The sequence below is a fragment of the Mustela putorius genome, unplaced genomic scaffold (assembly GCF_011764305.1).
Source record: "Mustela putorius furo isolate JIRA1106 unplaced genomic scaffold, ASM1176430v1.1 tig00003834_pilon_pilon_pilon, whole genome shotgun sequence".
Taxonomy (NCBI): Eukaryota; Metazoa; Chordata; class Mammalia; order Carnivora; family Mustelidae; genus Mustela; species Mustela putorius.
Window position 1 is genome coordinate 84,089,098 of NW_025421987.1, and position 25,981 is coordinate 84,115,078.

A 25,981-nucleotide genomic window follows, 5' to 3' on the forward strand; every position below is an offset into this window, starting at 1 on the left:
CAATTAAATGATGAGCCATAATTTGAACCCTAATTATCACATTATGTAAAAATCACAATTCAGGTATTGTGTCCTCAGTTATTAAGATATATGTTAAATAGTTCACATTTTAAAAACATTTTATCATTACATAATCAAATTTGATTAAAATTTTATCAAAACATCTATGTATTCAATATAAATTATATTGTTAAAAAGTTTTATAAAGTAACATTTAAAGAAAACTGCTGAGGTGCCAAATAATTATTTTCTATTAAATATACAACTTAACATTTAGAACTACATAAATTAATTCTTGCTAAAAGTTGATTCAGGTTTACAAAGGCATACTTTGTGAACTATAGTAAATTTCCCCAGCACCACTTTCCTTTCCATTCCAAAATTCATTAGGTTTAACTTTCTTCTGTCATTCATATGTAAAGTTACAGAAGGTTTACAATGCGTAGTCTTCATAGTAACATGTTTTTAAAAAATCTAAGCAAAGTGCACATTAAACTAGCTACAACTACCCAAATTCCTTATCATCAAATAAAAAATAGATGAACACTTCATTCACTTAAATCTTTCTGAGGGAAAAAAAATAGTATAGCCTTGCTTAAATAAGAATTTCCCGGTAAGGATATTATATAAAAGATTTCCCATGTTATTTACTTTCTCTCATTAAAACTTTTTAAAAGTCTAATGAAGAACACACACTTATAATGCCATATTACACAACTACAGTACTGTTAATAAAGCAGCCCAGTATAGTTGTAAACATTTTAGAAATGTAGTAAACAAGACTTGGCATGTCTTTTCTTCCCAAAACTTGCCATTACAATGCTCTTTCCATGAATAATTATTCTTCCTGGAAAAGTTTAAGGTATATTTTAGTCTTTAAAATATTACACTGAAATAATATGTGAAAAGATTTAGTCATGGCAATTTCATTGAAGCTTTTATTGCCTCTGTTGGTAATATGACAGGGATTTTAAGAAGCACAATCGAACTTACAGAGATATGCAGATGATAGTCACTAAAGATAATCTTGATCTCAAGTATTTTTTATGTGGGCACTTCTAATTTTATACACTTTACTATTTAAAAAGCATTACATTTTGAAATGTGTACCTGTTTTGACATTTGGCAAAAAGGAAACTGTACCTGTGGTTCAATTTGAAACAAAGAATCAGCCTGGGGAGTTTACCGAAATGAAGACTGAAACACTTAATGAATTAAAGCATTTCAAGTTGTGTGTGTTTGCACATGTGTGTGGATCTTTCAACCTCTCTCTCTGTCAAACTCTCCCACAAACACATTCACACACATACATGGCCATATGTATAAGCATTTTTTTAGTACAAAATATTCCCTGTAACCAGACATTTATCCTCAAAATAATCACACCACATTAAACCAGTCTTCTCTTTTCAGCCCTAGTAATAGTACTGTTTAATTCTAAGATGCCATCATAGAGTGAACAACCTTAACTTTTATGCTACATAATTATATTCAAAGCTTTATGTATTTTTTGTTTATAATTACACAGTAATTATAAATGTTTAGTACCAAAATGATGACAAACACTATTTTGTTGAAAAAGGTCTTGCATTTAAAAGGAAAAGTCTGTAAACCCAAGGCACTAAGCCATGAACCAATATCAGACTTCTAAGAAAAACCATTTATATTGAGGGAAGAAAAAAAAAGCTAATGGGATCTCATTTTAAAACACAGCATACTCGAATTAATCAATCCGAAAACAATACCATAACTCAAAATCTTCAAGACAAAAAAACAAAATAGTACATATATATATATATCTTTTTAAATTTTTCATAATTGAAGTTCCTCTTTATATTTACAAATATGAAATCAGGAAATACTGAAAGCAGCAGGATTCTTCTTTTTTTCTTTTTCCTTTTTTTAAAATAACCAATTCCAGTAACCCGAACACAAGTTTTCAAAATATTCTTTTGGTAGAATTATATTCTTGAGTTAAAGTTATGATTGGAATATTAATATAGTATCTATGGGGAAAGCTCCATTTCAGAAACTGTGTAAATAAAAAGTAGTTGTAAGATGTCATTGTTTCTTAAAATCATTTCCACATCTACATAAAACGTACTGCTATTCTGAAGTACATTCCTTTGATAATTTTAACATTGGTATATTAAGAGAGTTGCCTGGATATACCAAGCAAAAACCTATTCCTTGCTAAAAACCAAAGCCATCCACTATATGAAGTTTTACTTTTTTTTTTTTTAACTTGCCTTACAGAAATGTTTAAGAAAGTAAGAAACCCTTCACATGTCAAGAAGTGAACAAAGAAATGAGGCATTTTCAGCATGAAAGCAGTTCGTGGGTCTTGTAATGAAAAAAATACATACAAGATAGAATTCTGCTTTGATGTGAAAACTGAGCTAATTCGAATGAAACAAAAAAAGTGAAGAAACTAAATAATATACAAGAATAAAAACCAGATTGGTATTTTGCATCAAGTACATGCTTGCTGGAAAATTTTTGCTCCTGAAGTATTTGGCAACCACAGTGATTAGCAGTTAAAGCAATTTCAACAAAATAAGAAGTCATCAAAAATGGACTATTTGTCTGAAAGCAGTACCTATAAGGATTGAACTTCATGGCTCATCATGACCATTTTCAAAATTTAATTCCTACTATCTTCTTATAAATTAAGAGAATTTCATTTGTGTTCCATAGTGTGCTGACAAAAACAAACAAACAAAAAAACCAAAACAAAACAAAAATAAACCCCCATGCCTAAATTTAGAATATTGTATTGTGTGGCAATCTAAAACATTCAAAACAAATTAAATAGTTTAACTTACTCGACAGGCATATAAGCATTTCAAAATCATAATGAAATCCAATTATGTAGTGCATAATGTAGACAGGAGTAGAATCTAACATTATGCAGACATTTCCTAAATAAAAGTTCCCTGTAAGACAACTATATATAAACATGGGTAAGGTAAGTGCAGACTAGTTCTGTGGAACCTTTGAAATTGAGGGTCTGAAACACAATAAAATTTTCAGGTAGGCACACCAAGTTATCCTAAAAATTTCTCACGTTGGTTATTTTGACATCAGTTACTCTACTCACATCAACAATACATGTGATTTGCCAGGAAAAAAAAAAATCCCCCCAAACCAAACACCATTCCAGATCTGGTACACTTAAATATATCACTCTTATTGGAAGTGCTATCAGCATAGTCTTTGCAACTAGCCCAAAGCATATATTTAAGAAGTTTTTATAAATTTTTTGTGATGTTCATATGTTTAATTCTTATGCCAAACTGTTTTCTGATGAAGACAGCATTGTGCTTTATGCAAGAATGGAAACCTCAAAATAATCACCATAAAGCTTCTAAGACTTATGGGAGAATAAACTAGGATGGTCCACAGATATAAGATGAAATCCACAATGTTGGAATTATAAATGTTTAGAGCGGCCCAGACTAGAAGACAAGCCCAAACCACCATTAGAAGAATGAAATACGATATGGTCCAAGATGTATCCTTAAAGTTTTGACACAACCCTCAGTCTGAATTGTGAGGATTGATCTTCAGTTCAGTCCAGCCAGCAGAAATTGACTGTGCAATTTTCCGTTGTATTTATTGTACAGACTATGTACATTCTAGAAGGTTCCTTTAGTGCTACACTGTTGTACTTTTTGTCCCAGCAATTTGAGGGCGTGCAAATTCCACAAAGTCATCAATAAGAACAGGCCATGCTCCTGGGGGGGGGGGGGGGATATGGGAACAAAGAAAGAAAGAAAAGCAGAAATAAAACATTTTAGAGAATCCTTTACTTCTTAAAATACCTTTGCCATAACAGTTAGAGTATATCATTACAAATATTCCCACTGGTAAGTCTTCCAAAATTCTGACTTTTTAGAGTTTCTACCTAAAATATTCCTGTATTCTCTCTGCTCTATTATTCTAAAACTTGATAATCCCCTGAATAATAAATAATAACTCTTCTGGTAATCAATCAACAATATCATGGTTTTCTGAAGGCCACTGAACTGGCAGCTTAAATGGCGAGGCTATAGTGTCATGTCATCAGCACTGAGAGCATAGGTAGGAAGAAAAAAGTTTCCAGGTGTTTTGTGACACACTTACAACAGAAATCAACAGTAAGTATCAAACTCTATCCTACTTCATGATAATAAAATACTAAAAGATTTTGAATAGCATATATGCGTGCCTCTAAACATCCACATGCTAACTTCCGAATCAGGAAGTTCTCCAATTTCGTGTAAGGCCTTACAGAAAGCACAATTATCATCAGTCATACCCAGGATTAGATATTTCTCACTCATTACTGAAGACTACATCATACGAAAACAAAGAGAAAAAAAAAACTCATCTCTGATTAAATAGTTCCAGGACACTTTAAAGGAAGCCAAGGGCATTGGAGATTTTCCAAAGAGCACCTCTGTCTATTCAACAATCTCAAAAATGCATCATATCCTGGTAATTCTCAAGGGAGGCTAGGTAAGGAAGTGTGAAGAAATCAACGTAAACCACTGCCACTTCTCAAAAAAATAAAAGCACAGGTCCCCGTAGTGGATGGTAATATCATCTCTTTACATATATGAAAAAATATCAGAAAAGAATCCAATTGACGATCATTTATTGAATGCCAATAGTACTACAGTAGGCAGCTGAAGTACATTTCAAATTTAACAAAGCCACTAACCTTGAGTTTACAGTTAAGTTCACAGACAAGATAAACAGGTAACAATAAAAACACAAATACTAAAGTACATTAAGACAAGTAGTATAAGTAAACTGAAAACCTAAACCTAAAACATGGATGGAAACTACTCATGCCTTTCTGGAAGACAGCATTTAAAGAAACAGAACAACGTAGACTAGTAAAGAGGACAAAAGCACTTTACACATTCAAAACAACACAAATAAAAGGTCAGAGGACAGAATCCAACTCCATGAAAAGCAGAAGTAGATAAGAAGTTCAAAAGTATGCAATAAAGTAAAACAAAAACAAAACCAATATTAGTAAGGCAAAAACATTCATTACCTTCTTCATCATAATTAGACATGTCATCTGCAATCATTGTACTGAAGTCTAAAAGAAGATTCCAAGTATCTTTTGGTATGGATCGTTTATGATGTTCCTATTTTTAAAAAATAAGCAAAAAACATCCAAATCACCAAAGAGAGTTTCAAAATATCAGCCCAAATGATGCTAAATTCAAGAATGCAAAATAACTTGTGTAATGAAATTCTGCTAATCAAATTTCTCATTCTATGTCCACTACACACTCTGAGATGAGTTAGTCATGCTTTAAAAAATGTTAATTTATCTTCAAAGAAAGCAAAAAGGTACAGAAAAGATGGAGCTGCAGAAAACATGAACTTACCAACAAAAATTTATTCCATAAGTCTAAGAATTTAAATCTTCCATTAAGCACTAAATTCCAGTAGGCAATGGCCATTTCTAGATCTGTAATATTAAAAATAAATTATGTATTTCAAATTCCATGAATATTTATCCCTGAAAAAAAAACAACAGGTAAGACCAAAGATAGTCCTTTAAAAAAATTTTTAAAAAAGTTTTTTCCTGACTACTTATTCATAAAATTTTCAAATACATTTAAGACCAAGGTTTGTATCCTGACTCCTCACTAATGAACAGTCCCTTCAGGGAAGGAAGAATACCACTTACCTCACAGGGGGGGTTCTGAAGCTTAAACTGCATAATGCAGAGAAGCACACTTGACTGAGATAAGTATTAAAGATAAGTATTAACATGTACATCACTGTTTCTCAACTTCAGCAACTCTGACATTTGGGATCCAATAATTTTTCGTTGTCTGCCCCCAGTTGAGACCCACTATCTACTACAGTTTGTAATGCAAATGACTGCTTTCCACAATGACTGAACCTGACTTCAGAGACCACTAAGAATACTGATTTAAAAATTAAAATTCATCAACTAAGATTTGCTTTTGGAAAAGTTTTGAAAACAATATAAATGGCTACTTGACTGGGTCTGGAGCAGAGTGAAACCATACCACTACATGACAAAGTACAATACCTGTCATGACAGAAAGAACTATGACCTCTTTCAAGGAACTAAACCTGTTAAGTAAGTATCAAGCTTTTATGAGTAAATTTACATCTCCAGGTCAGGAAAAATTATATCCCAAGTAAAGTAAAAGTCCTTTCAGATCTGATCTCCAAACCATCCCTAAAGAATCCTGAGACCAGGCAAGATGCAAGAAGGCTCACATCCTACCTCAAAGAACAATATACAGGCCATAAGAAAAAAATCCCCTTCTGCACTGGAACTTCAGTTCTTCAAGGATAGGAACTGGATATCCCCAAACGAGCAGACCGAAACACAAAGTATGCATTCCAAAACCGCTGAATCAATGAACTCCCTACAGTTCCATGTGGAAATACACTACTTACCTTCAAATCCATTATTATGTCTTCTTCAAACTCAGTGGAAAAGGTGTCACTTTTCTCTCACCCAAAGATAAGCCCAAAGATAAGCCCCTGACACCACTGTTCTCAAGCCAATACCATCCTTCTTACCTATTGGTTAATTTTCCTCTCTCCCTACATCAACTTTGCCCTGTCTTTTGGCTTTTCCCCCTTCATAAAGAAATATGCTCAGGTTATGGAACTTACCTTTAAAAAAAAAAACTTTCTTAGATCTCTCATCCCCTTAACTAGCTAACTAGCTACCTCTTTCTCTTTTGCTTCACAGATAATCTTAAAACAGCACATGAAGTCTTCTACTTTTATACATAATGTGTCCTAAATCAAATCTAAAAGTCAAATTCGGATCCCCAAGTTTTAAGAAAACTAGAAATATGACACTAACTCCGAACTGTAATACCTTTATAATCTCTGCAGTCTTTAAGGCTCTACAGCCAATATTCCTCTAAGGTTCTTGTTCTTTTCTTAACCCACTGAGCCACCCAGGCGCCCTCTTGTTCTTTTCTTTAACAATCAAACATACTAACTGTGTGGCTCAAGTACAGCACAAAGGCTGTCATTAGCATGTTAATGATTTTCTTCTTCCTTTCAAATGCATGAAATGTATAACTAAGCTTATTACTAGTGCTAGCATTTTTTTCCCTTTTCAACTAATTCTCACAAAATAAGGATAAGACAGAGATATTCAAATAACTACAAACCAGGAGACACCTATAAACACCCATTTGTCAGCTGATACATGAAAGAAAGAATCTGACAAGGGCAGAAGTATATGCGAATGATGTTTAAAGGTTTAGGTTGTTCAAGAAGAGAATTTTTTTTTTGTAATCTACATTCATTGCCCCATTTCCTCACCTCCCACACACTTTTTTTTTTTTTTTAAGATTTTTATTTATTTATCTGACAGAGATCACAAGTAGGCAGAGAGGCAGGCAGAGAGAGAGAGAGAGAGGAAGGGAAGCAGGCTCCCTGCTGAGCAGAGAGCCCGCGGGGCTCCCAATCAGGACCTGAGCAGAAGGCAGAGGCTTTAACCCACTGAGTCACCCAGGCGCCCCTCCCACACACTCTTTAATTCTATAAACTAGCGTGTACCTCTGTCACTCTACTGAAAGTAATCTCTTCCTATTAAACACTTTTCATGTCCTTATTTTCGTTGCCAAATAAACACTTTGATGTCCTTAATTTAGCTGGCTCTCTGTCATATTGGACAAAACTGAATACACCTTCTACATGGAACTGCCATTCAGCTTTAACTGATAGCACTCTATTAATAATTTTCCTCTGTCCTCTCTGGCTTTCTCTTTTATTGGCTCCCCTTCCTCCATTCTTCCATTCGATGTTGGTGTTCTGAAATACTGTATATGTTAGCGATAACCATTTCTACCCTCCACAGATTTTTCAAACCCTTACACCTTTTCCCACGTCATACTCTTCAACTCCTAAATATGAATCCTTTATCTCTATGTTCTAGATTCACATATCAAACTGCCCAAGGACATCTTCAACTGGGTATCCATAAACAGCTCAAATTCAACAGAGCTCAAACTGAACTCATTACCCTCTACAGACCTGCTATTCCATCTCTCAGCGTCTTCACCCTAGAGTGTTTCTCAATGAAACACAATGTCACATTGTGAAGAACTGCCCTATACACTGTATGACATACAGCACCCTCCTAATGCCAGAAGAAACCCTCAGTCATTATGACAACCAAAAAACGCATGCATACATTTCCAAATGTTCCCTAAAGGTGTTCAGAATTGATAGAGAAATTCCTTTTTTCCTCATCACACACTTTCAGTCAAGGCACTTTCATTTTAGCTTCTAAGTACGTTTTTTAAAAATCTCTTCTCCATCCCTACTACAGGACAAATGCTAGAGTCCTTTTCCAGCTAAATCACTGCAAGAGCCTATAACCAATCATTCTTCTTTTAGTTCTGACTCCACTCCTTTTAAAGAACCACAATTGCTTTCACATGAACCTTTCAGGCATATATATCGTCACCTCCATGTTAAAATTCTTCAATGATTAAAACAACGAGATACCACTATACACCTTTTGAAATGGCCAAAATCCAAAACACTGACAACAACAAATGCTGGCAAGGATGTGAAGCAACAGGAACTCTCTTTCATTGCTGGTGGGAATGCAAAACAGTACAGCTACTTTGGAAGACAGTTTGGCAGTTTCAAAACTAAACATACTCTTACCATATGATTCAGCAATTGCAATCCTTGGTATTTACCCAAATGAACTCAAAACTTATGTCCATGCAAATAACTGCACATGAATGTTTATAGCAGCTTTATTCATAATGGCCAAAACTTTGAAGCAACCAAAATGTCCTTTAGTAGATAGAGAGATCATATAAACTGTGGTATAACCAGACAGAGGAATATTATTCAGTGTTAAAAGAAAATAAGCTATAAAGCCATGAAAAGATATGCAGGAAAACAAACACATATTAATATTCCTAAGTGAAAGAAGCCAGTCAGAAAAAGGCTAACTCTGAAAAAAGAAAACTATGGAGACAGTAAAAAAAAATCAGCAGTCGCCAGGGGTTAGGAGGGAGGAAAGGATGAATAGGCAGAGCAGAGGTCTTTAAGGGCAGTGAAAATTCTCTGTAGGATGCTGTAATGATAGATAACATGTTGTTATGATGTTTGTCCAAGCCCACAGAATGTACACCAAGAGTGAACCCTAACGTAAACCTGAACTCTGGGTGATAATGATGCATCAGTACACCGATAATGTACACCCAACTGTAAGAAATAGTACTACTTTCATGAGGGATGTTGATAGTGGAAGGAACTATGTATGTGTGGGGGAAGAGGGTACATGGAAAATCTCTGTATCTTCTGCTCAATTTTGCTGTAAACCTAAAACAGCTCAAAAAATAATGTCTACTAAAAATTATTTTTAAATCTCCAATAATTTTCCTATTGTCTTCAGATAAAATCTACACTTCTAGTTAAATGAACTTATTTGTAGTTCCTCAAAGATGCTAGGTCTCTCACCTCTGAACAACTGAACTTGCTAATCACTCCACAAGAGATGGCTTTTTTTTTTTTTTTTTGGCCTCAAAAACATATACTCATTCTTCACAGCTCAAAAATTAATCACCTTTGCTTGCAGATCCTGCACGGAAGGAGACGCACGCAGCTAACATTGTCTTCCTCACTTGACTCTTACAGCCAGTTCTCTCTGGGCACAATGGCAACTCTTTTTTTTTTTTTTTTCCTATTTATTTGACAGATAGAGATCACAAGTAGGCAGAGAGGCAGGCAGAGAGGCAGGCAGAGAGGCAGGCAGAGAGGCAGGCAGAGAGGCAGGCAGAGAGCAGGCTCCCCGCTGAGCAGAGAGCCTGATGTGAGGCTCGATCCCAGGACCTTGGGATCATGACCTGAGCCGAAGGCAGAGGCTTAACCCACTGAGCCACCCAGGCGCCCCACGATGGCAACTTTTAAGGAAACAGCTGATTGCACCAGCTGCAGAAGAGGTAACCATTCCCAAACAAGATCACTGTGGTGGGTGTTAGACAAGTTGTTATGGCATGTGCCATCAGCATTCTAGGAAAGTATCTAGCTGATCCACTTTCCTGTGTGGATGTTTTGGAAGACAAACTCAAAGGGGAAATGATGGATCTGCAACATGGGAGCTTATTTCTTCAGACATCTAAAATTGTAGCAGATAAAGATTGCTCTGTGACTGCCAATTCTAAGACTGAGGTGGTGACTGCAGGAGTCCACCAACAATGGAGAGAGCTGACTCAATCTTCAAATTCATTATTCTACAAGTAGTCAAGTACAGTCCTGACTGTATCATAATTGTGGTTTCCAACCCAGTGGATATTCTCAAACATGTTACCTGGAAACTAAGTGGACCATGCAAGCACCATGTCATTAGAAGTAGGGATAATCTGAATTCTGCTAGATTTTGCTATCTTATGGCTGAAAATCTTGGCATTCATCCCAGCAGCTGCCATGGATGGATTTTGGGAGAATATGGCGACTCAAGGATTGTGGGTGTGGACACAAGGTTGTGTGGAGTGGACTGAATGTGGCAGACGTTTCTCTTCAGGAACTGAATCCAGAAATGGGAACCGATAATGACAATGAAAATTAGAATGAAGTGCCTAAGACAGTGGCTGAAAGTGCCTATGGAGTCATCAAGCTAAAAGGATATACCAACTGGGCTACTGGATTAAGTGTGGCTGATCTCACTGAATCCATGTTGAAAAACCTATCCAGGATTCATCCGGTGTCAACAGTGGTAAGAGGCTATAAGGTACTGAGAACGAAGTCTTCCTGAGCCTTCCATGTATCCTGAGCACTCAGGGCTTAACCAGGGTGATCAACCAGAAGCTGAAGGATGGTGAGGTTGCCCAGCTCAAGAAAAGTGTAGATACCTTGTGGAACATCCAGAAAGACCTAAAAGATCTGTGACTTCTGGCTTCTAGGCTGTAGAAATTTAAAACTACAATGTGATTAACTTGTGAGCCTTGAGTTTTTCATCCATATACATGATCACAGTGTGCTTTTACTTTCCTAAATATGTGAATTGGGGCTCACAGAATCAAAGCCCATGCTTGGTTTAATGCTTGCAATATGAGCCCTTGAACAAGAAAATTAACCACTGTTGTGTGAAAAAAAAAATTAATCATTTTTGTGAAGACTTTGCAAACTCACCCAGACAAACTTAAGATGCTCCTGACTCTATGCTCACAGAGTAAAGAGTCAATAAATATTTCTGAATGAAAAAAGTATACTCTAAAAGACTTAATAACTTATAATTAAGACCTGAAATGCAGGGGCACCTGGCTGGCTCAGCTAGTTAAGTGTCCAACCTAGTTTCAGCTCAGGTCATGATCTCAGGGTTCTGAGATCGAGTCCCACATTGGTCTCCACATGCAGTAAGGAGTCTGCTTGAAGTTCTCTCCCTCTAACCCCTTCCACGCCTCCCACCTGGCTCGCTTATGTTATGTGTATATGCATGCCCTCTCTTTCTCCTTCCCTCTTCCCCTCAAATAAATAAATAAAATCTTTTTAAAAAAAGAACTGAAATGCATAAGACTGTACAGAGATAAAATGGCAATTGCCTTTTAGCAATTTAGAAAAACTGCCCTTTAGACAGAAATGTCTGCGTGACAGAGAGAAGAGCCCAGCTAGAGAGAAGTGGTTTGAAATAGTATTGTAGCCTCTTAAATTCCAATTCTACCGCTAGCTAAGGGAACTTGGGCAAGTGAATTCGCCTCTCTATAATTCTGTTTAAAATAAATTTAACAGTACCTACTCTCACAGGGTTGCTGTAAGGATTAAATGAGTTAATAGACATAAGACATTCAGAACAGTGCCTGGTAAATAATAAAGGAGTCCTTACTATCACTATTATTTATTTTTAATAATTTTTAAGATTATTATTAGAGATTCTGAAGCAGTATTGGAAAACAGAGCAAATTCGACAAGAAGGTAACAAGTGGCAACAATGATTATAATAAATAGAAGGAAAATACAGAGGAAAAAGAGACAAGCACAAATAACAAAATTGCCTAAAACTGATACTTGCAGAATGAATTTTTAAGTCCTTATAGTAAAATTTAAAAAATGAGGTAATCCCAGTGTCAAACAAAATCAACAAGGCAACGTGGGCTTTCATAAAAGGAATGAACATGGAAATGAATCGAGACTGGATCCAAATACTGTCCCTAAGGGAAACAAAATGTTGCCAACTCACTAGGGAAGATGGAATGGTGATTAACAATCCTATTCACAATGTCTTCATTTACTTAGAAATATCCACAGTTAGCACAATGTAATATTTAAAACAAACAAACAAAAATACAAAAAAAAAAAAAAAAGAACAGGGAGCCAGAAAATCTCAAACTGAATCCCAGTTCTACCAATTCTATAGTTACATTACCTTAGTAGGTCAACCTCTCTATCCATGAATTTCTCCATCTTTATGACAAAGGGGATGATAGATTTTTTACACAGTTCAAAGGGTTGTTACAAGAACCAAATGGGATTACACAGATGAAAATATACCTTAAAAACACTTTATAAAATTATTTCTAAATATTAAACGTCTAACAAATAATCTTAAAAATTTTTGAAGATTTTATTTATTTATTTGACAGAGAGATCACAAGTAGGCAGAGAGGCAGGCAGAGTGAGATAGGGGGAAACAGGCTCCCTGCTGAGCAGAGAGCCAGATGTGGGGCTTGATCCCAGGACCCTGGAATCATGACCTGAGCCGAAGGCAGAGGCTTTAACCCACTGAGCCACCCAGGCACCCCAATCTTAAAATTTTTTTAATCAACTGTACAGGTGTAAGATTCTAGCTGAACCACAGTTCACAAGAAAATAACCTATAATCTTTAGTCTGATAAAAGTTCAGGATGGTCCTAAAAATGGCATGGTTGTTAGAGAACAAACGTAATTTTTGACCAAACAGAATGAATAGTCTCACAAAAAATAACAGACTCATGGCGTTCTACATTAAACAACCTCCTTCTGGAGTATTATGTTCAGCTTTAAGAGCTCTATTTTGAGAGAATCTGAGAAATTGGAAATGTGCCTGGTAGGGGACAGTAACAGGAATAACAAAGGTCTTCTCAAATGAAGAACAGTTAAAATAATTGGGATGCTGACCTGGAAAAAACAAAAGAAAGAAAAAGAAGGGGGTAAGTGACAGCAGTCTTTACATGGTCAGACTTCCTCCGTGCTCTGCTGAGGGTGGAGGACAAACAAGGGCAATGGTAGAAGTCAGCAAGACAAAAATGTTCACTTCATAAGAACTGTGTTCCTGTGTGATAAGAAGAAGGAGTATTCTGTGACAAGAACCAACCACTTCCTGAAACAACGTGTGTCCAATCCCTGGATGTTCCAACTACATGAGCATCAGCTATGGATGCTACTTTGGACAGGTTAGACAAGTTACGAAATCTCTTTCAAATTTAAGATTCAGAAGACTATCAGAAATGCCAGATGCCTGAAGCAGACAGTGAGAGTGGAAGCATCCCATCCTGGTGTCAAAGGAAATCAAGTAATAAAAAATGGGAAAATATGGAAAACACCAGCTCTCATTATAACTAGCAGAGCTATTTATAAATAAACCACAGTGCTGTCACTGTCACTCTGCCAGTTTGTTTTGGGCCTCACCTCCTCTCCTATGATCCTCTAATTCTTCTCTGCCAAATACTGTAATTTAAGAGCCCTGTGAGCCTTCAGAAAGGCTGTCAAGAAAACGGTTTTCTTTTTAATTAAGTTCTTCAACCAAGCAAGTCATTACATTTCCTGATACTCAACACCAATGCAAAACAAAAGGAGAAACTAGGATTTGTCTTCCTATTATGTTTTTTCCCTTTTTAAATTAAAAAAAAATTTTAATTTCAGTCTTACAGAAAAACTGAGAAGAAAGTACAGACAGTTCCCATACACCTCCCCACCTCACCCCCCCCCCCACTGTTTCCACTATTTTTAACACCTTGCTTTAGTGTGGTATATTTCTTACAACTGATGAGCCAATATAGATGTACTATTATTAACTCAAGTCCATATTTTACATTAGGGCTCACTCTGGGCTATACAGTCTACGGGGTGTTTTTTTTTTTAATAATTTTAAAATTGTGGTTAAATATAACAAAATGTATCATCTTAACCATTTTTAATTGTACAGTTCACTTAGTATTAGGTTCATTCACACTATTGTGCAACCAATTTCTAGAACTTTTTTCATCCTGTAAAACAGAAACTCTACATCCATCAAAAATACTACAATTTTCTTAAGTTCAGTACTCTACATTAGATAGTAAAATTTTAAAATCTAATTCTGTACCATCTTTTTTGCAGTTTTTCCTATAATCCAAAATTCCAATTTAATATATCCAGTATCTACCAAAAATTTAATTTTGCTTTATTTTCACCACATATAATAAAAACTAAAATTCAATATCAAAACTATATATTAATACCAAAATATCATTAGTTTTATGCTCCAATAAAGGAAAGGCATATAACTAAAGAAACAGACTCAGCCCATTTAAATCAACACTTTATATTCATAACATTTTATTTAATCTTACCAAAATATTGTGCTACATTTCTAAACACAACAAAAATAGTTACTGCAGTGTATACATACAAATTCAAAAATTTTAATCAGTTTTTACTTGTGGGAAGTAAGGAGGAAACCAGGAAAAAACAGCCCAGTTAACTGATGGCCACAAATAGTAGAGAAACTAACCCAACACATCATCCATCCCAGCTTATTCTGCCTGCAAAATGAGGAATTTTACGGCAAGAAGAAAATCCAAACTAAACTGAATAATCAGTTAGAAAGGAGGCTTCACTATTTGTAATTTTGCTTTACAGATATCTTGTCTATCTTCAATCAATTCAATCACATTCAGTCATTCATTACGCCAAATATCAATACAAATGTACACCTATCCCTTCTTCACAGACTTTCAAGCACTTCCTTGGTCTAATCCCTATTCACATAATCCTTTTCTCAATGCATTTTCCCTTCTAATTTAAAATATAAAGAAGGATTAGTACAAAAGGCCCCTATTAGTCTCTCTAACTACTATCTTCAAAATCAAAAACAAACTTACTTCCATCACTGGGTAAGTTATTTAACCTTCCTGTAGGCATATGAAGTTTTCCTCATCTGCAAAAATCAGGATAGAAAAATGGCCAGCACTCTATTACTATGTATACGGCACATGGCAGGTGACAAATTATTGAATGAAGAAATGAGTAACTCATAGAACTGTTAAACATGAAATGAAGCAGTGGAGGTACTTAGCACATTGCCAGGCACACAGTAAACGGAAGATACTGATACCATCAAAATCTTCAGTGTATCCCTACTGTCCACAAATCTAATTTAAACTTTTTCTGCCCTGTTTTTAAAAGAAGACTGTGGTTGTCAAGTCTTACAATGCCTCACCAACTTCATCTTCAAATAAGCAATCCCACTAAAATCACATTAATGTTTTCTCTCTCCTACAAAGAAGTCAAGCTTATCTCTGACGTTTCAGATAGTCATTAATAACCATCTTCTCGAGTACCTTTTATCTTTCCTTACAGAGTTAAATACCATATCCTTTAGTTCATATCCCATCTTGCCCAGGAAGCATTTCCCAACCATTTTACTCATTACTCCTTTTATCTAAAACCCTCACACACGTTTATTATTGTGTATTACCTGCTATCGTCAAATCTTTCTAGGTAAACTGTTAAAATTACATTGTAGCTTTTACTTTCATATCCCTTAGCCATCCCCAAAGCAAGTGTATGGATATTACATACAGCACAAACTGACTGATCAAAATTGTTAAGAGTGGTGATTATAGATAGGATTTCTGCAGAGGATTATACTTGATAATCTTCATTTTTATTCTTTCTTACAACTTCCAAACAAATCATAAACAAAAAGAATAGATTTCTTTAGCATTCTATGACTCAGAAATCTTACAATGCTATTTCTACAGATTCACAGTGAAATAATTTATGGCCCTATGAGCCTATAATATCTTCTAGATAATAAATATTATTTTATATATATACAATACATATACACAAATATATATACACATAAATATACACAAGTAAATGTATACATGTATGCCAGTGAAATTTTAACAACTATTTATTTTCTGTATTACAGTTCTTAAAAAAAAAAATCAGTGGTTCAGATATGGTATCCAGGGTAACCTTATTATCTATCGTGTATGGTATTTTCTGATTAATTAAAAGTTCATTGTTTCTTATTGTTTTTCAGTAACTGGTATTTTCATGATGACTTAATGCTCAAAACACAAACCTTTCTATTACCAAAAAAAAGTGACACTGTCAACATATTTAAATATATTTGAAGCACCAAATATAATTTTTAAAATTCTTACCTAATCCTTTTTGTCCTGGATTCTTTGCAAAATTAAAAGTAAACTGGTAAAAATCCTTAAATCGTCCTGGCTCTTTCAGTTCTTGTTCCATCTTGGGTATCTGGGCCTTTAGCTTTTCTATGCTGTCACATCTACATTATAAAATTAAGGTTTATAAAAGATAAACTTTTCAATATAAAGGACTTACATATTCCTATGGTAGCTTTAATTTATTTCATAGAACTTTTTTAAAAAATCAGTTGAAATTTTACCTTTTTACATTACATAAACAAGTATGGGGTTGGCTGGAGGAAGTAAAGGTCTGGAGTGATTAAGTGTCAGAATTACCATTTTTAAAAGAAATGCAGTATTACTTTTAATTATGTAATTCACTGGACTATCAGCATACCCAAATTATAGAAGTCAGCTACAGTGAATAGAATGTATAGTAATCACCATAACAATCACCAGTTTCAACAGTAGTAGATACTCCTTACCTGGTAACAAGTCACATGTCTAGCACTCTAAATGAAAGCACAGTGTCTCTTCCTTAGATGAGGAAGCATTCTCCTTGAAAAGGTGTTGTTATACAAACTATAATAATAAATACCAGATGAACCCCCATCATCTCCAACTGCTTATCTCAAATCAGTATTAAGCTTTTTCTACATCTGCAAAGCATTCCACTCCAATTCAAGGAACTGAAAGGGTCTATGTACCCATCTTACTTTCCACATAATAGCCTGAAGGCAGAAATCCTTTTTTTTTTCTTTTTTTAAGATTTTATTTATTTATTGGGGCATCTGGGTGGCTCAGTGGGTTAAATCCTCTGCCTTTCAGATCAGGTCATGATCCCAGGGTCCTGGGATGGAGCCCCACATCGGGTTCTCTGCTCAGCAGGGAGCCTGCTTCCTCCTCTCTCTGCCTCTCTCTCTGCCTACCTGTGATCTCTATCTGTCAAATAAATAAATAAAAATCTTTTTTTTAAATCTATTTATTTATTTATTTATTTGACAGAGAGAGAGAGCGCCCGCACGCAAGAGAGCAAGCAGGCACACAGGCAGGGGGAGTGGGAAAGGGAGAAGCAGGCTTCCCGCCAAGCAGGAAGCCCAATGTGGGGCTCAAGCCCACAACCCTGGGATAATCCAAGATGAAAACAGCCACTTAAGGAATGAGCCACCCAGGTGCCCCAGAAATTCTGTTTATAGATTCTACAAACCATCATTGCATTTTTCCTTCTAATCATTTCTGCTTTTATTTCTCTTCTGTGTTCTTCATAACACCTTCTAGCTCATTAGTCTGTAGATTAAAATTTTGATTTGAAAGTTCATCACATTTTATATGAATTCAATTTCAAATGAAAAATAAGTGAGTTCTAATGGAAACTGTCCTAGTACAGAAAATTCTAACAAGTTCAGGATAGGTCAGATGCGGGAGGCAGAACAGTGTTTAGACCAGTTATTAATTTATTGCTCCTCAATTTTAAGCCTACCGTTCTTTGCCCTACTTTGTGACTATTTGCGGTCAACTACCAATTGTCAGGCTTTGTTCTCTGACCAGTTAGCTCACTGTTAGGTTCTACCAATAGAGGGCAACGAGTGGCTGGAAGAGGAAGAAGGAACTTTTTCTCTCCTAGTCTTGTTTTCTGCAGAGAGCAAAGGTTTCTGTGTGCCGGGAGCTCCCAGCAGTATTCAGCAATGGTGGCAACTCACATGGCCCAGCCACAAGTGGACTGCAGCCAGTTTTTCTCAACTAGAGTGGCAGGCAAAGCAAGCACCACAGGCCTGGTGTTCCTGCAGCGGCCACACCCTCTCCTTGGAACTTCTCAATCTCAGCCTTGCAGGGATTTCTTTCTATCTAGGTTCCTTCTTTGCTCACTTCCCACCGCAGTTAAGGGTGATGGTGGCTTCCTCATCTGCCACTTTTGTTATACCTTAGAATTTTCTTTTACCTCTTTTACACAGTACTTTTTAAATTTTCCCTGTTCAAAGTACTGACATGGTTTTGGTGTCTCTTCTGGACCCTGGCTGATTATAATGTTCCTAGGCTCGAGAATCAGAATGCCTGGGTTCAAATTCTGGCTCTCATCCTACCTAATTCCATAATTTCTCTTCCTCTTCTCTAAAATGGGTAAACATTACTTCTCTCACAAAGTTGTTGTGTAAGTGAAATACTTATTTACTTAGCATAGTTTCTGAAATAAAAATGAATGTTCAACAAATGTTAGCAGCTATTATTACTAGTCATCTACTGAACATAGAAGAGGGCAGCAACCCATTACGGCTCCATATACTGAATACTTTTTCATATTCTCATTTACTATGGACAATTAGATACCATAGGTAAAATCTCTACCCATGACTTTTTAATTTATTTATCCCAAGACATTTAGCTAATCAGCTGTTCAAGGTATAAGTGGAACAAAAAGCAATTAGTAACTTCTAAGATTTTACATTCTAGGAGTTTGTTTACAAATTCAGAGTTCACAACCTCACAATGAGAAATAAACTACAGCTTGCTCATTTCACTTATCCATGTTAAATATTAAAGCATAGTAATTTATTTTAATATAATGAACCTTCCTTAGAAACAAAGGATAAAAGCATAAGGCAAATGGAATAGGCTAAACTACACAGAAACCTTGACAAACCCAGGAAAGTATACAACATGGGAAGAAGCTAGCAAACTACCCCATTTCTCTTTACACCAATGTTTGTAGGTTGGTAAATTTAAAAACTGATATTTACAAATTCATAACACAATTCATTTCCACAGTTAATTCTCATAGTAATGTACCTATAATTTCCTGTGATGATTATAGACTCACCCTAACTCTGTCATTCCGTCCATGAACTCTTGTTTGGAGAACTCACACTGTGTTGCTGCTCTGAACTTCCATGCAATGATCAACACACTGATGCTGGCGGGATCGAGTGCCAGGTCATCACAGAACTGCTGAATACCATCTATTCCAATTTTATTTTCATCTTGAGGATCTTTAAAAATAACAGTGCAATATTAAATTAGTGCCATACTTTATTATGCTATGCTTAAAACTGACAGAGTAATGCTCTATATTCCATTTTTAAAATGTTCATAATGGATCAGAGATATGAAATGGTAATACTCTAACATATTTTCCCACTATGATATTTTTTAAAAATTATTCTTACTAACATATAATGTATTATTTGCCCCAGGGGTATAGGTCTGTGAATCATCAGGTTTACACATTTCACAGCACTTACGAAAGCACATACCATCCCCAATGTCCATAACCCGACCATCCTCTCCCTATCCCTCCACTCCAGCAACCCTGTTTGTTTTGTGAGATTAGGAGTCTCTTATGTTTTGTCTCCCGCCACATCTCTTCTTGTTTAATTTTTCCTTCCCTACCCCCACAAACCCCGCCCTGCCTCTCAAATTCCTCATATCAGAGAGTCTTACGATAATTGTCTTTCTCTGATTGACTTATTTCGCTCAGCACAATACCCTCTAGTTCCATCCACATCGTTGCAAATGGCAAGGTTTCATTTCTTTTGATGACCTCATAGTATTCCATTGTATGTATATATACCACATCTTCTTTATCCATTCATCTGTTGATGGACATCTAGGTTCTTTCCATAGTTTGGCTACGGTGAACATGCTATATAAACATTTGGGTGCACGTGCCCCTTCGGATCACTACATTTGTATCTTTAGGGTAAATACCCAGTTCCCACTATAATATTTAAAGCCATTTTGTCCCCGAAATGGCATTCTTGAGATGAACAGGAAGATTTGAGGGGGTGGGGAGGTGGGCACTTGATTTTTAAGTTTTATTAATTCGTGTGAAAAATGTCCCATACTCATACACACTCAGAAAATCAGACATTCCTATACCAAATAAAGGATTTTTTTCTGAACATATGTATAGAATTTGTTTTCTTACAGCAAAGTTCATTTTATAATGGCAATCACTTCTTAATATCAGAAAAACTATAAACTCTGCAATTCAATCCCAATCTCAACAATATAAACATCTGCTGTTCAAATTAAAGAAAAACCCCAACTATCTATATATTTACTGATCAGATGGCAAAAATTTAAAGTAATGACAAATACAAGAAGAAAGAGCCACTCATACAATGCACTGTTGCAGGTGATTTGCTAGTATCTCTAAAAATAAAAAACGTGTGTATCTTTCGGCTTCTGGGCATAAGTTAAGCATAAAATGTAATCCCACTTTAGGAAAATTTTTGAAAGAAAGTATGTATACTTCTGCATAAACATAAAAGATATGGAAGGATCCAGACTAGGCTATCAAATATTGGTTCACTCAGGAGAATAAAGAGGGAGAAGCGATCTACTTCTTCTTTATTCATCTGTTATACGTTGTTTAACTTTTCTAAAGTATTATTTCATAGTTCTTTAAAGGTTGTTAAAATTATTTCTTAAAATTGGTTCAGCAGAATTTTATGAAAATGAGGGGGAAAATCCAGGCCCCCAGTGACTATTCTAAAACTGGATCTTGGGGGGAAAAAAGAGGGTGGGGAGGATAATGGAGGAAGAAATAAAGAGGCTAAGAAGAAATTTTAGTGAAAAGAGGGAAAGAATTTTTCTCAGATCTCCTGAAGTAATTCTAAGATCTACAGAGCTCTTTTGGACACATTCACCCAATTTATGTTCTATGTATGCCTGATTTCTCATAAGCATGTAACTGGAAAACCTGGTTCAAAATATTTAAAGTCACAAGCACTCACCTTTGTATCTATTGTATAGTTGTTCTAACTTCTTCCTGTCCAATGATCCTTTTACACTCTCTCGTATATAAAGCTCAGGATTTTGGAAAAAATTGTCTGTTGCAACATCTAACTTCCAGTCATTTTGAGACAAACAACTTACTGCTGTTTTTTCACTAGATTGTGTGAAGATCATAAACTGACGAACTTTATCCTTCTGCGATGATTTCAACTTGTTCTATTGAAACCAAAAAATAAATTGAAACTCTACATAAAATCAGGTGACTATATCTACATGGCTAACTAATCACTCTTAGCAATACTTTTTCCTCGTAAAATATTAAAATATTTCAAGTCAAGCCTTATTTTTGATCTATTAACCAGATAGACAATTTTTTTAATGTAAAGCACAAAGTTTGGTATTATTTTACAGAAGAAATTAAAAGGCAAAGGAAATTCAACCACCCTGCCCTTCTCTTAAAAGTGGATCCTGAGCGCATATATAAAGGTTCTAGAAAGGGAAATACAGCTCTTCTCAAGACCTTGACCAACCACAAAGCTCTAAAGGGATGCATAAGGGGTGGTGGTGAAGAAGTGACATTATCTAACCAGCCAGAGTCAATGACTCCAGAGAACAATGAAATTAACAGGTGTTACTTGCAGTCTTAAAACCTTTTATAAAGGATATAAGGTACAATTCTCCCAACCCCACCCCTTGTTTTCTTGCTATTTTTACCAAATGTGAAAAAGAAATATGAGTACCCTACATTTCTCCTGATGGTGTTCAGAAACCAAGATAATTATCAGAAGAATTTCCCCATATTTGCATTCAAATAGAAAGCAGTGCAATATGAACAAATACCCTGGATCCTTCCAACAAAGGTAATTTTAATAGACTTTTTCTTTCCCCTGAAAGAATCACCTCTTTCCCTTGGCCCAAGCCTAGCAGAGGCTCTCCCCAAACAGGCTCTCTGCTGTAATAACCTCTCCTTATTTGCCTTATGCTGACACAGATTCCTTTCTCATCTGACCTGAACTCTGTGCAAAATTAAGATGGGCAAATAGGCCCTTTACTCTCCCAGTATCAAGGACCATGTTTCTCCCTCTCCTTCTACCCAAAGTGATCTCCTGTGCAATTTTAACCTCCCCATTATTATTCTTCCCCCTACCAAGTCCTATCACCATCTCTCAGCAAAGTACATGAGTTCTTGCTGAGCTACTACTTCAAGGGGGAAAAAAGCACGAGTAAGGCACACATTAATAGACAGAGTTCCATGGATTAAGCAACACATCTGAGAATCCCAGCCTCTTTGATCTAGCCCAAACTGACAGATCACAAACCTCAATCCTGATTGTACAAATGAGAAGAGACCCAGAAAGTTAAGGAATTTGTTAAAAAATCACCCAGGTTATTATTAGTAGAAATGGTACAGGAAGAGAAAGATCTCATTAATCTGAGTCTTCGTAATCTTTCCACAAACCACACTACGTACTGTACACAGTTATAAGCCTTTTGAGATTTTCAAGAAAAAGACTACCAAAAATATAAATATTTCCACCTTACTGCAGAATAAAAATAAGAACATGCAAAATGAAATATGAAAACTAACCCTATCTCTTACAATATGAAAAATGTTTATGCTCTAGAGTCTGATTGGTCAGCCACACTCCTCTCTCTGTAAATATGTTATTGTTTAGGATTACAGATTAAAATCTCAACCTCTGTTCTCCATTAAAATAAAGAAACTACAAATTCACAAACCTTGTGCTACCTCACTAATAACTCTATCACCTCTGGAAACCAGATAACTCATACCACATTACACAACACATCTCTCAGCTGTCTAGGATTCTTCCCCTTTGAAAAGTATCTTCTCATATGAATCACAATGAAATCAAATGCCAACACAGATACCCACCTTATTTTAATATACTGTTTAACTGAAAGGAAGCCACTTTGATTTCAACTTGTATTATGAAATATTTTTAAAATTAGTATACCTTTTTCCCTCGAGAGAGTGAGTACACTGATATACATTTTAATTTTTCTTTAAAGAATAGAGAAGTATCTGATGGTCACTATGATCACCAGTGACCACTGTATAAGGTTGTAAAAGTGTTGGAAGATTAATCTGAAGTATACAAACTACAGGCTACATCCTGGAAATTACTTTTTAATTAAGTCTGAATTAACTTCTTTGTATTAACTTCTTCCCATTCCCCTAAAGCTGGAGACAGAAAAACAATCAGCATTATTTGGAATTTCATCATTTAATATTAAATCCAGTGCTCTGTTCCCTGAAACTTGAAACATTTTTGCTGAAAAGAGGAAGGAAAAATATAGCTTAAGTCACTTATGCAAGCCAAAAGAACGGTTCAGTCTATAATGACTTCTTGTCACAGTGCCAGATATAAGAAAACTGGGGAACAAAGATAAAAAATCATCCTACCCACACAAATTAGTAACAAAATTATACAAATGAATAATTTATCTTATTTGAAAAAAGGTATATGTAATAAATAATGTCTTTGTATATATAAATTAAACTGTTTTAACTGGTTAAAGTTTCCAATATATAGGGCAATATCAATATATTTTGAGGAAAGGGCTGCAGCTACCTACTTCCAACACCATAAAGGTTAATGAGTGAAACCTGGCACAGAACTGATAGGATGGGTTTCTGCTAGGCCAAGAAGTAATAAGCAATCCCATTCTTGCGAAGTCTGGTAAGTGCCCTCCCCTTTTTGTACTTATAGTGCACTCTTACCATTTTTCTGTCAGCTCTCTGTCCCTAGAATCAATCTTAGCCATGTGCTCCCCTACTAGGGAGGATATACTCAATTCTATAGTCTCAGAGTCTGTCCTAGAATAAAGCTGGAATGTACTACATATAGTTTGCCCCTTCCCCAAGTTCTCTAGGAGACCTCTAACACTCCCACCCTCTTTTCCCAAGCTACATGGTGACATCAGGCAAGGTTTTCTGATTTTAAGAGCATGGCATTAAAGGTTTAAATTTCTATCAACTTAAGGAAGAGAAAAACGGTATCTAGCCAGCAAAAAATTATTTACAGGGGGGATGAGAGGGTGGATAGAAAACTAAAGTACAAGACAAAAACAGATGGATTTTCTCTATTTCTACTACAAACGCAGTGGGGATCTTCCTGAGAGCAAAACATGTAACTACAATGATTCAGCACTCAAATATGTATATGTCATGTACTTTGTTTTAGTTTGTTCCTTTTTTTTTTTTTTAAAGATTTTATTTATTTATTTGACAGATAGAGATCAGAGGTAGGCAGAGAGGCAGGCAGAAAGAGAGAGAGAGGAGGAAGCAGGCTGCCCGCTGAGCAGAGAGCCTGATGCGGGGCTCCATCCCAGGACCCTGGGATCATGACCTGAGCGGAAGGCAGAGGCTTTAACCCACTGAGCCACCCATGCGCCCCTAGTTTGTTCCTTTTAATCTTATTTAAATCAATCATTAAATCAATCATTAAATAATACATTCTTCAGTACTCAAATATGCTATCAAATTTTCAAGGAAATTCAGTATTGAAATATGCAAAATGTATAAAATACAGAATATATTCTGGTTATTTTTAATTCTAGCAAAAAAAGCGGGGGGAACAAGAGGTAAGGGGAGAGAGGAAGAATAGGAGAGTGAGAGGAAGGGAAAAAAGGAGAGAAGTGTTAGCTTTCATAACATAAAGTTAATTAAAATTGTAGGCGGTCACCAAAGTTAGAGATTCTATTATAATTTTGGACAGTAAAAAACACTTATTTGTTCATCTTTCCAAAATAAAAAATACAGTTAACATGTATTGTTCAATACTTAAGTCTAACATGTCTGCAACTTTTTTTTCACTCAAGAAATTAATGAATCACATTTAAAATAATAGTTTAAGGGGCTCCTGGGTGGCGTAGTCAGTTAAGCCTCGGCCTTTGGCTCAAATCATGATAAGGGTCCTGGGATTGGCTCCCAGCATCAGAGCCCAGCATCTCCCTCCCTGCTCAGTGGGGAGTCTGCTTCTCCCTCTGCCCCTCCCCCCACCAGTCCTTTCTCACTTTCTTTTTAAAAATTATAAAAAAGTAAAATAGCTTATCTGGGAAAAAAATGCTTTGGATGTAGCCAAGTATCATATAGTCAAGTACATTTTACCACTGAACCTATAAAGTCTTTGTGATAGAAGAATGAGGACTTAGAAAGGCTTGGGATGCCTGTGTGGCTCAGTTGGTTGGGTGTCTGCCTTGGGCTCCTGTCATGATCAGGGGGTCCTAGGATCCAGTCCTGTGTTTGGCTCCTTGCTCAGGTGGGAGCCTGTGTCTCCCCCTTCCTTTGCCTGCTGCTCCCCCTGTTTGTGTTTTCTGACAAAATCTTAAAAAAAAAAAAAAAAAAAAAGAACAGGGACTTAGGCTCTACAATAATGATCTTAATGTTAAGAAATTCCTTTTAAGTATTTCCCTCCAGAAAAATAATGAACATGGAAAATTATTTCCTAGTCAACTAAGTCCTAATAATTCCAAAATGGAAATAATTTTTAAGGGCATTATGAAATGCAAAAAAATTGCATTTTTAAAGCAAAAAATTAAAGATACATAATTTCTATTATTCTGAATTTTCATTTTCTCACCCTTAAGTTTCAAATACAGTGTGAATACAAAAAGAGAGAGAGAGAGAGAGAGATACTAAGGTCTTTACACTTTTAAAAGAATTAATTTTCTAACTTAATTCTAGTTCTCTCAGGATTTGATGAATCTAGCTCACAAAAGGCATTTTAAAAATCAAAATACTGTAGCAATCACCCATAATACTCACTAAATGCTCTGTATATTGAGTCTCCTGGGTTTACCATATGATTAACAGTTTAACTTTACCTGAAACTTAGAAGAGC

The 25,981-nt window shown here is 35.7% G+C and overlaps 1 protein-coding gene and 1 pseudogene across 6 annotated transcripts in view; one reads left to right on the plus strand and one right to left on the minus strand.

Annotated features, from left to right (window-relative positions):
• Positions 1-910: 910 nt before the first annotated feature.
• Positions 911-25,981, minus strand: part of DCUN1D1 (defective in cullin neddylation 1 domain containing 1) — a 36,806-nt gene continuing 11,735 nt past the window's right edge. For all 6 annotated transcript variants that reach the window (XM_004745080.3, XM_004745081.3, XM_004745082.3 and 3 more), the window contains exons 2-7: positions 21,113-21,329; positions 19,195-19,363; positions 16,389-16,519; positions 5,391-5,473; positions 5,048-5,144; positions 911-3,737 (exon numbers count right to left, since the gene is read on the minus strand). In XM_004745080.3, the coding sequence (XP_004745137.1) occupies positions 3,658-3,737; positions 5,048-5,144; positions 5,391-5,473; positions 16,389-16,519; positions 19,195-19,363; positions 21,113-21,329 (777 nt within the window). In that variant the 3' untranslated portion in view covers positions 911-3,657. The remainder of the gene's footprint in view (positions 3,738-5,047; positions 5,145-5,390; positions 5,474-16,388; positions 16,520-19,194; positions 19,364-21,112; positions 21,330-25,981) is intronic.
• Positions 9,229-10,923, plus strand: LOC106005112 (annotated as a pseudogene).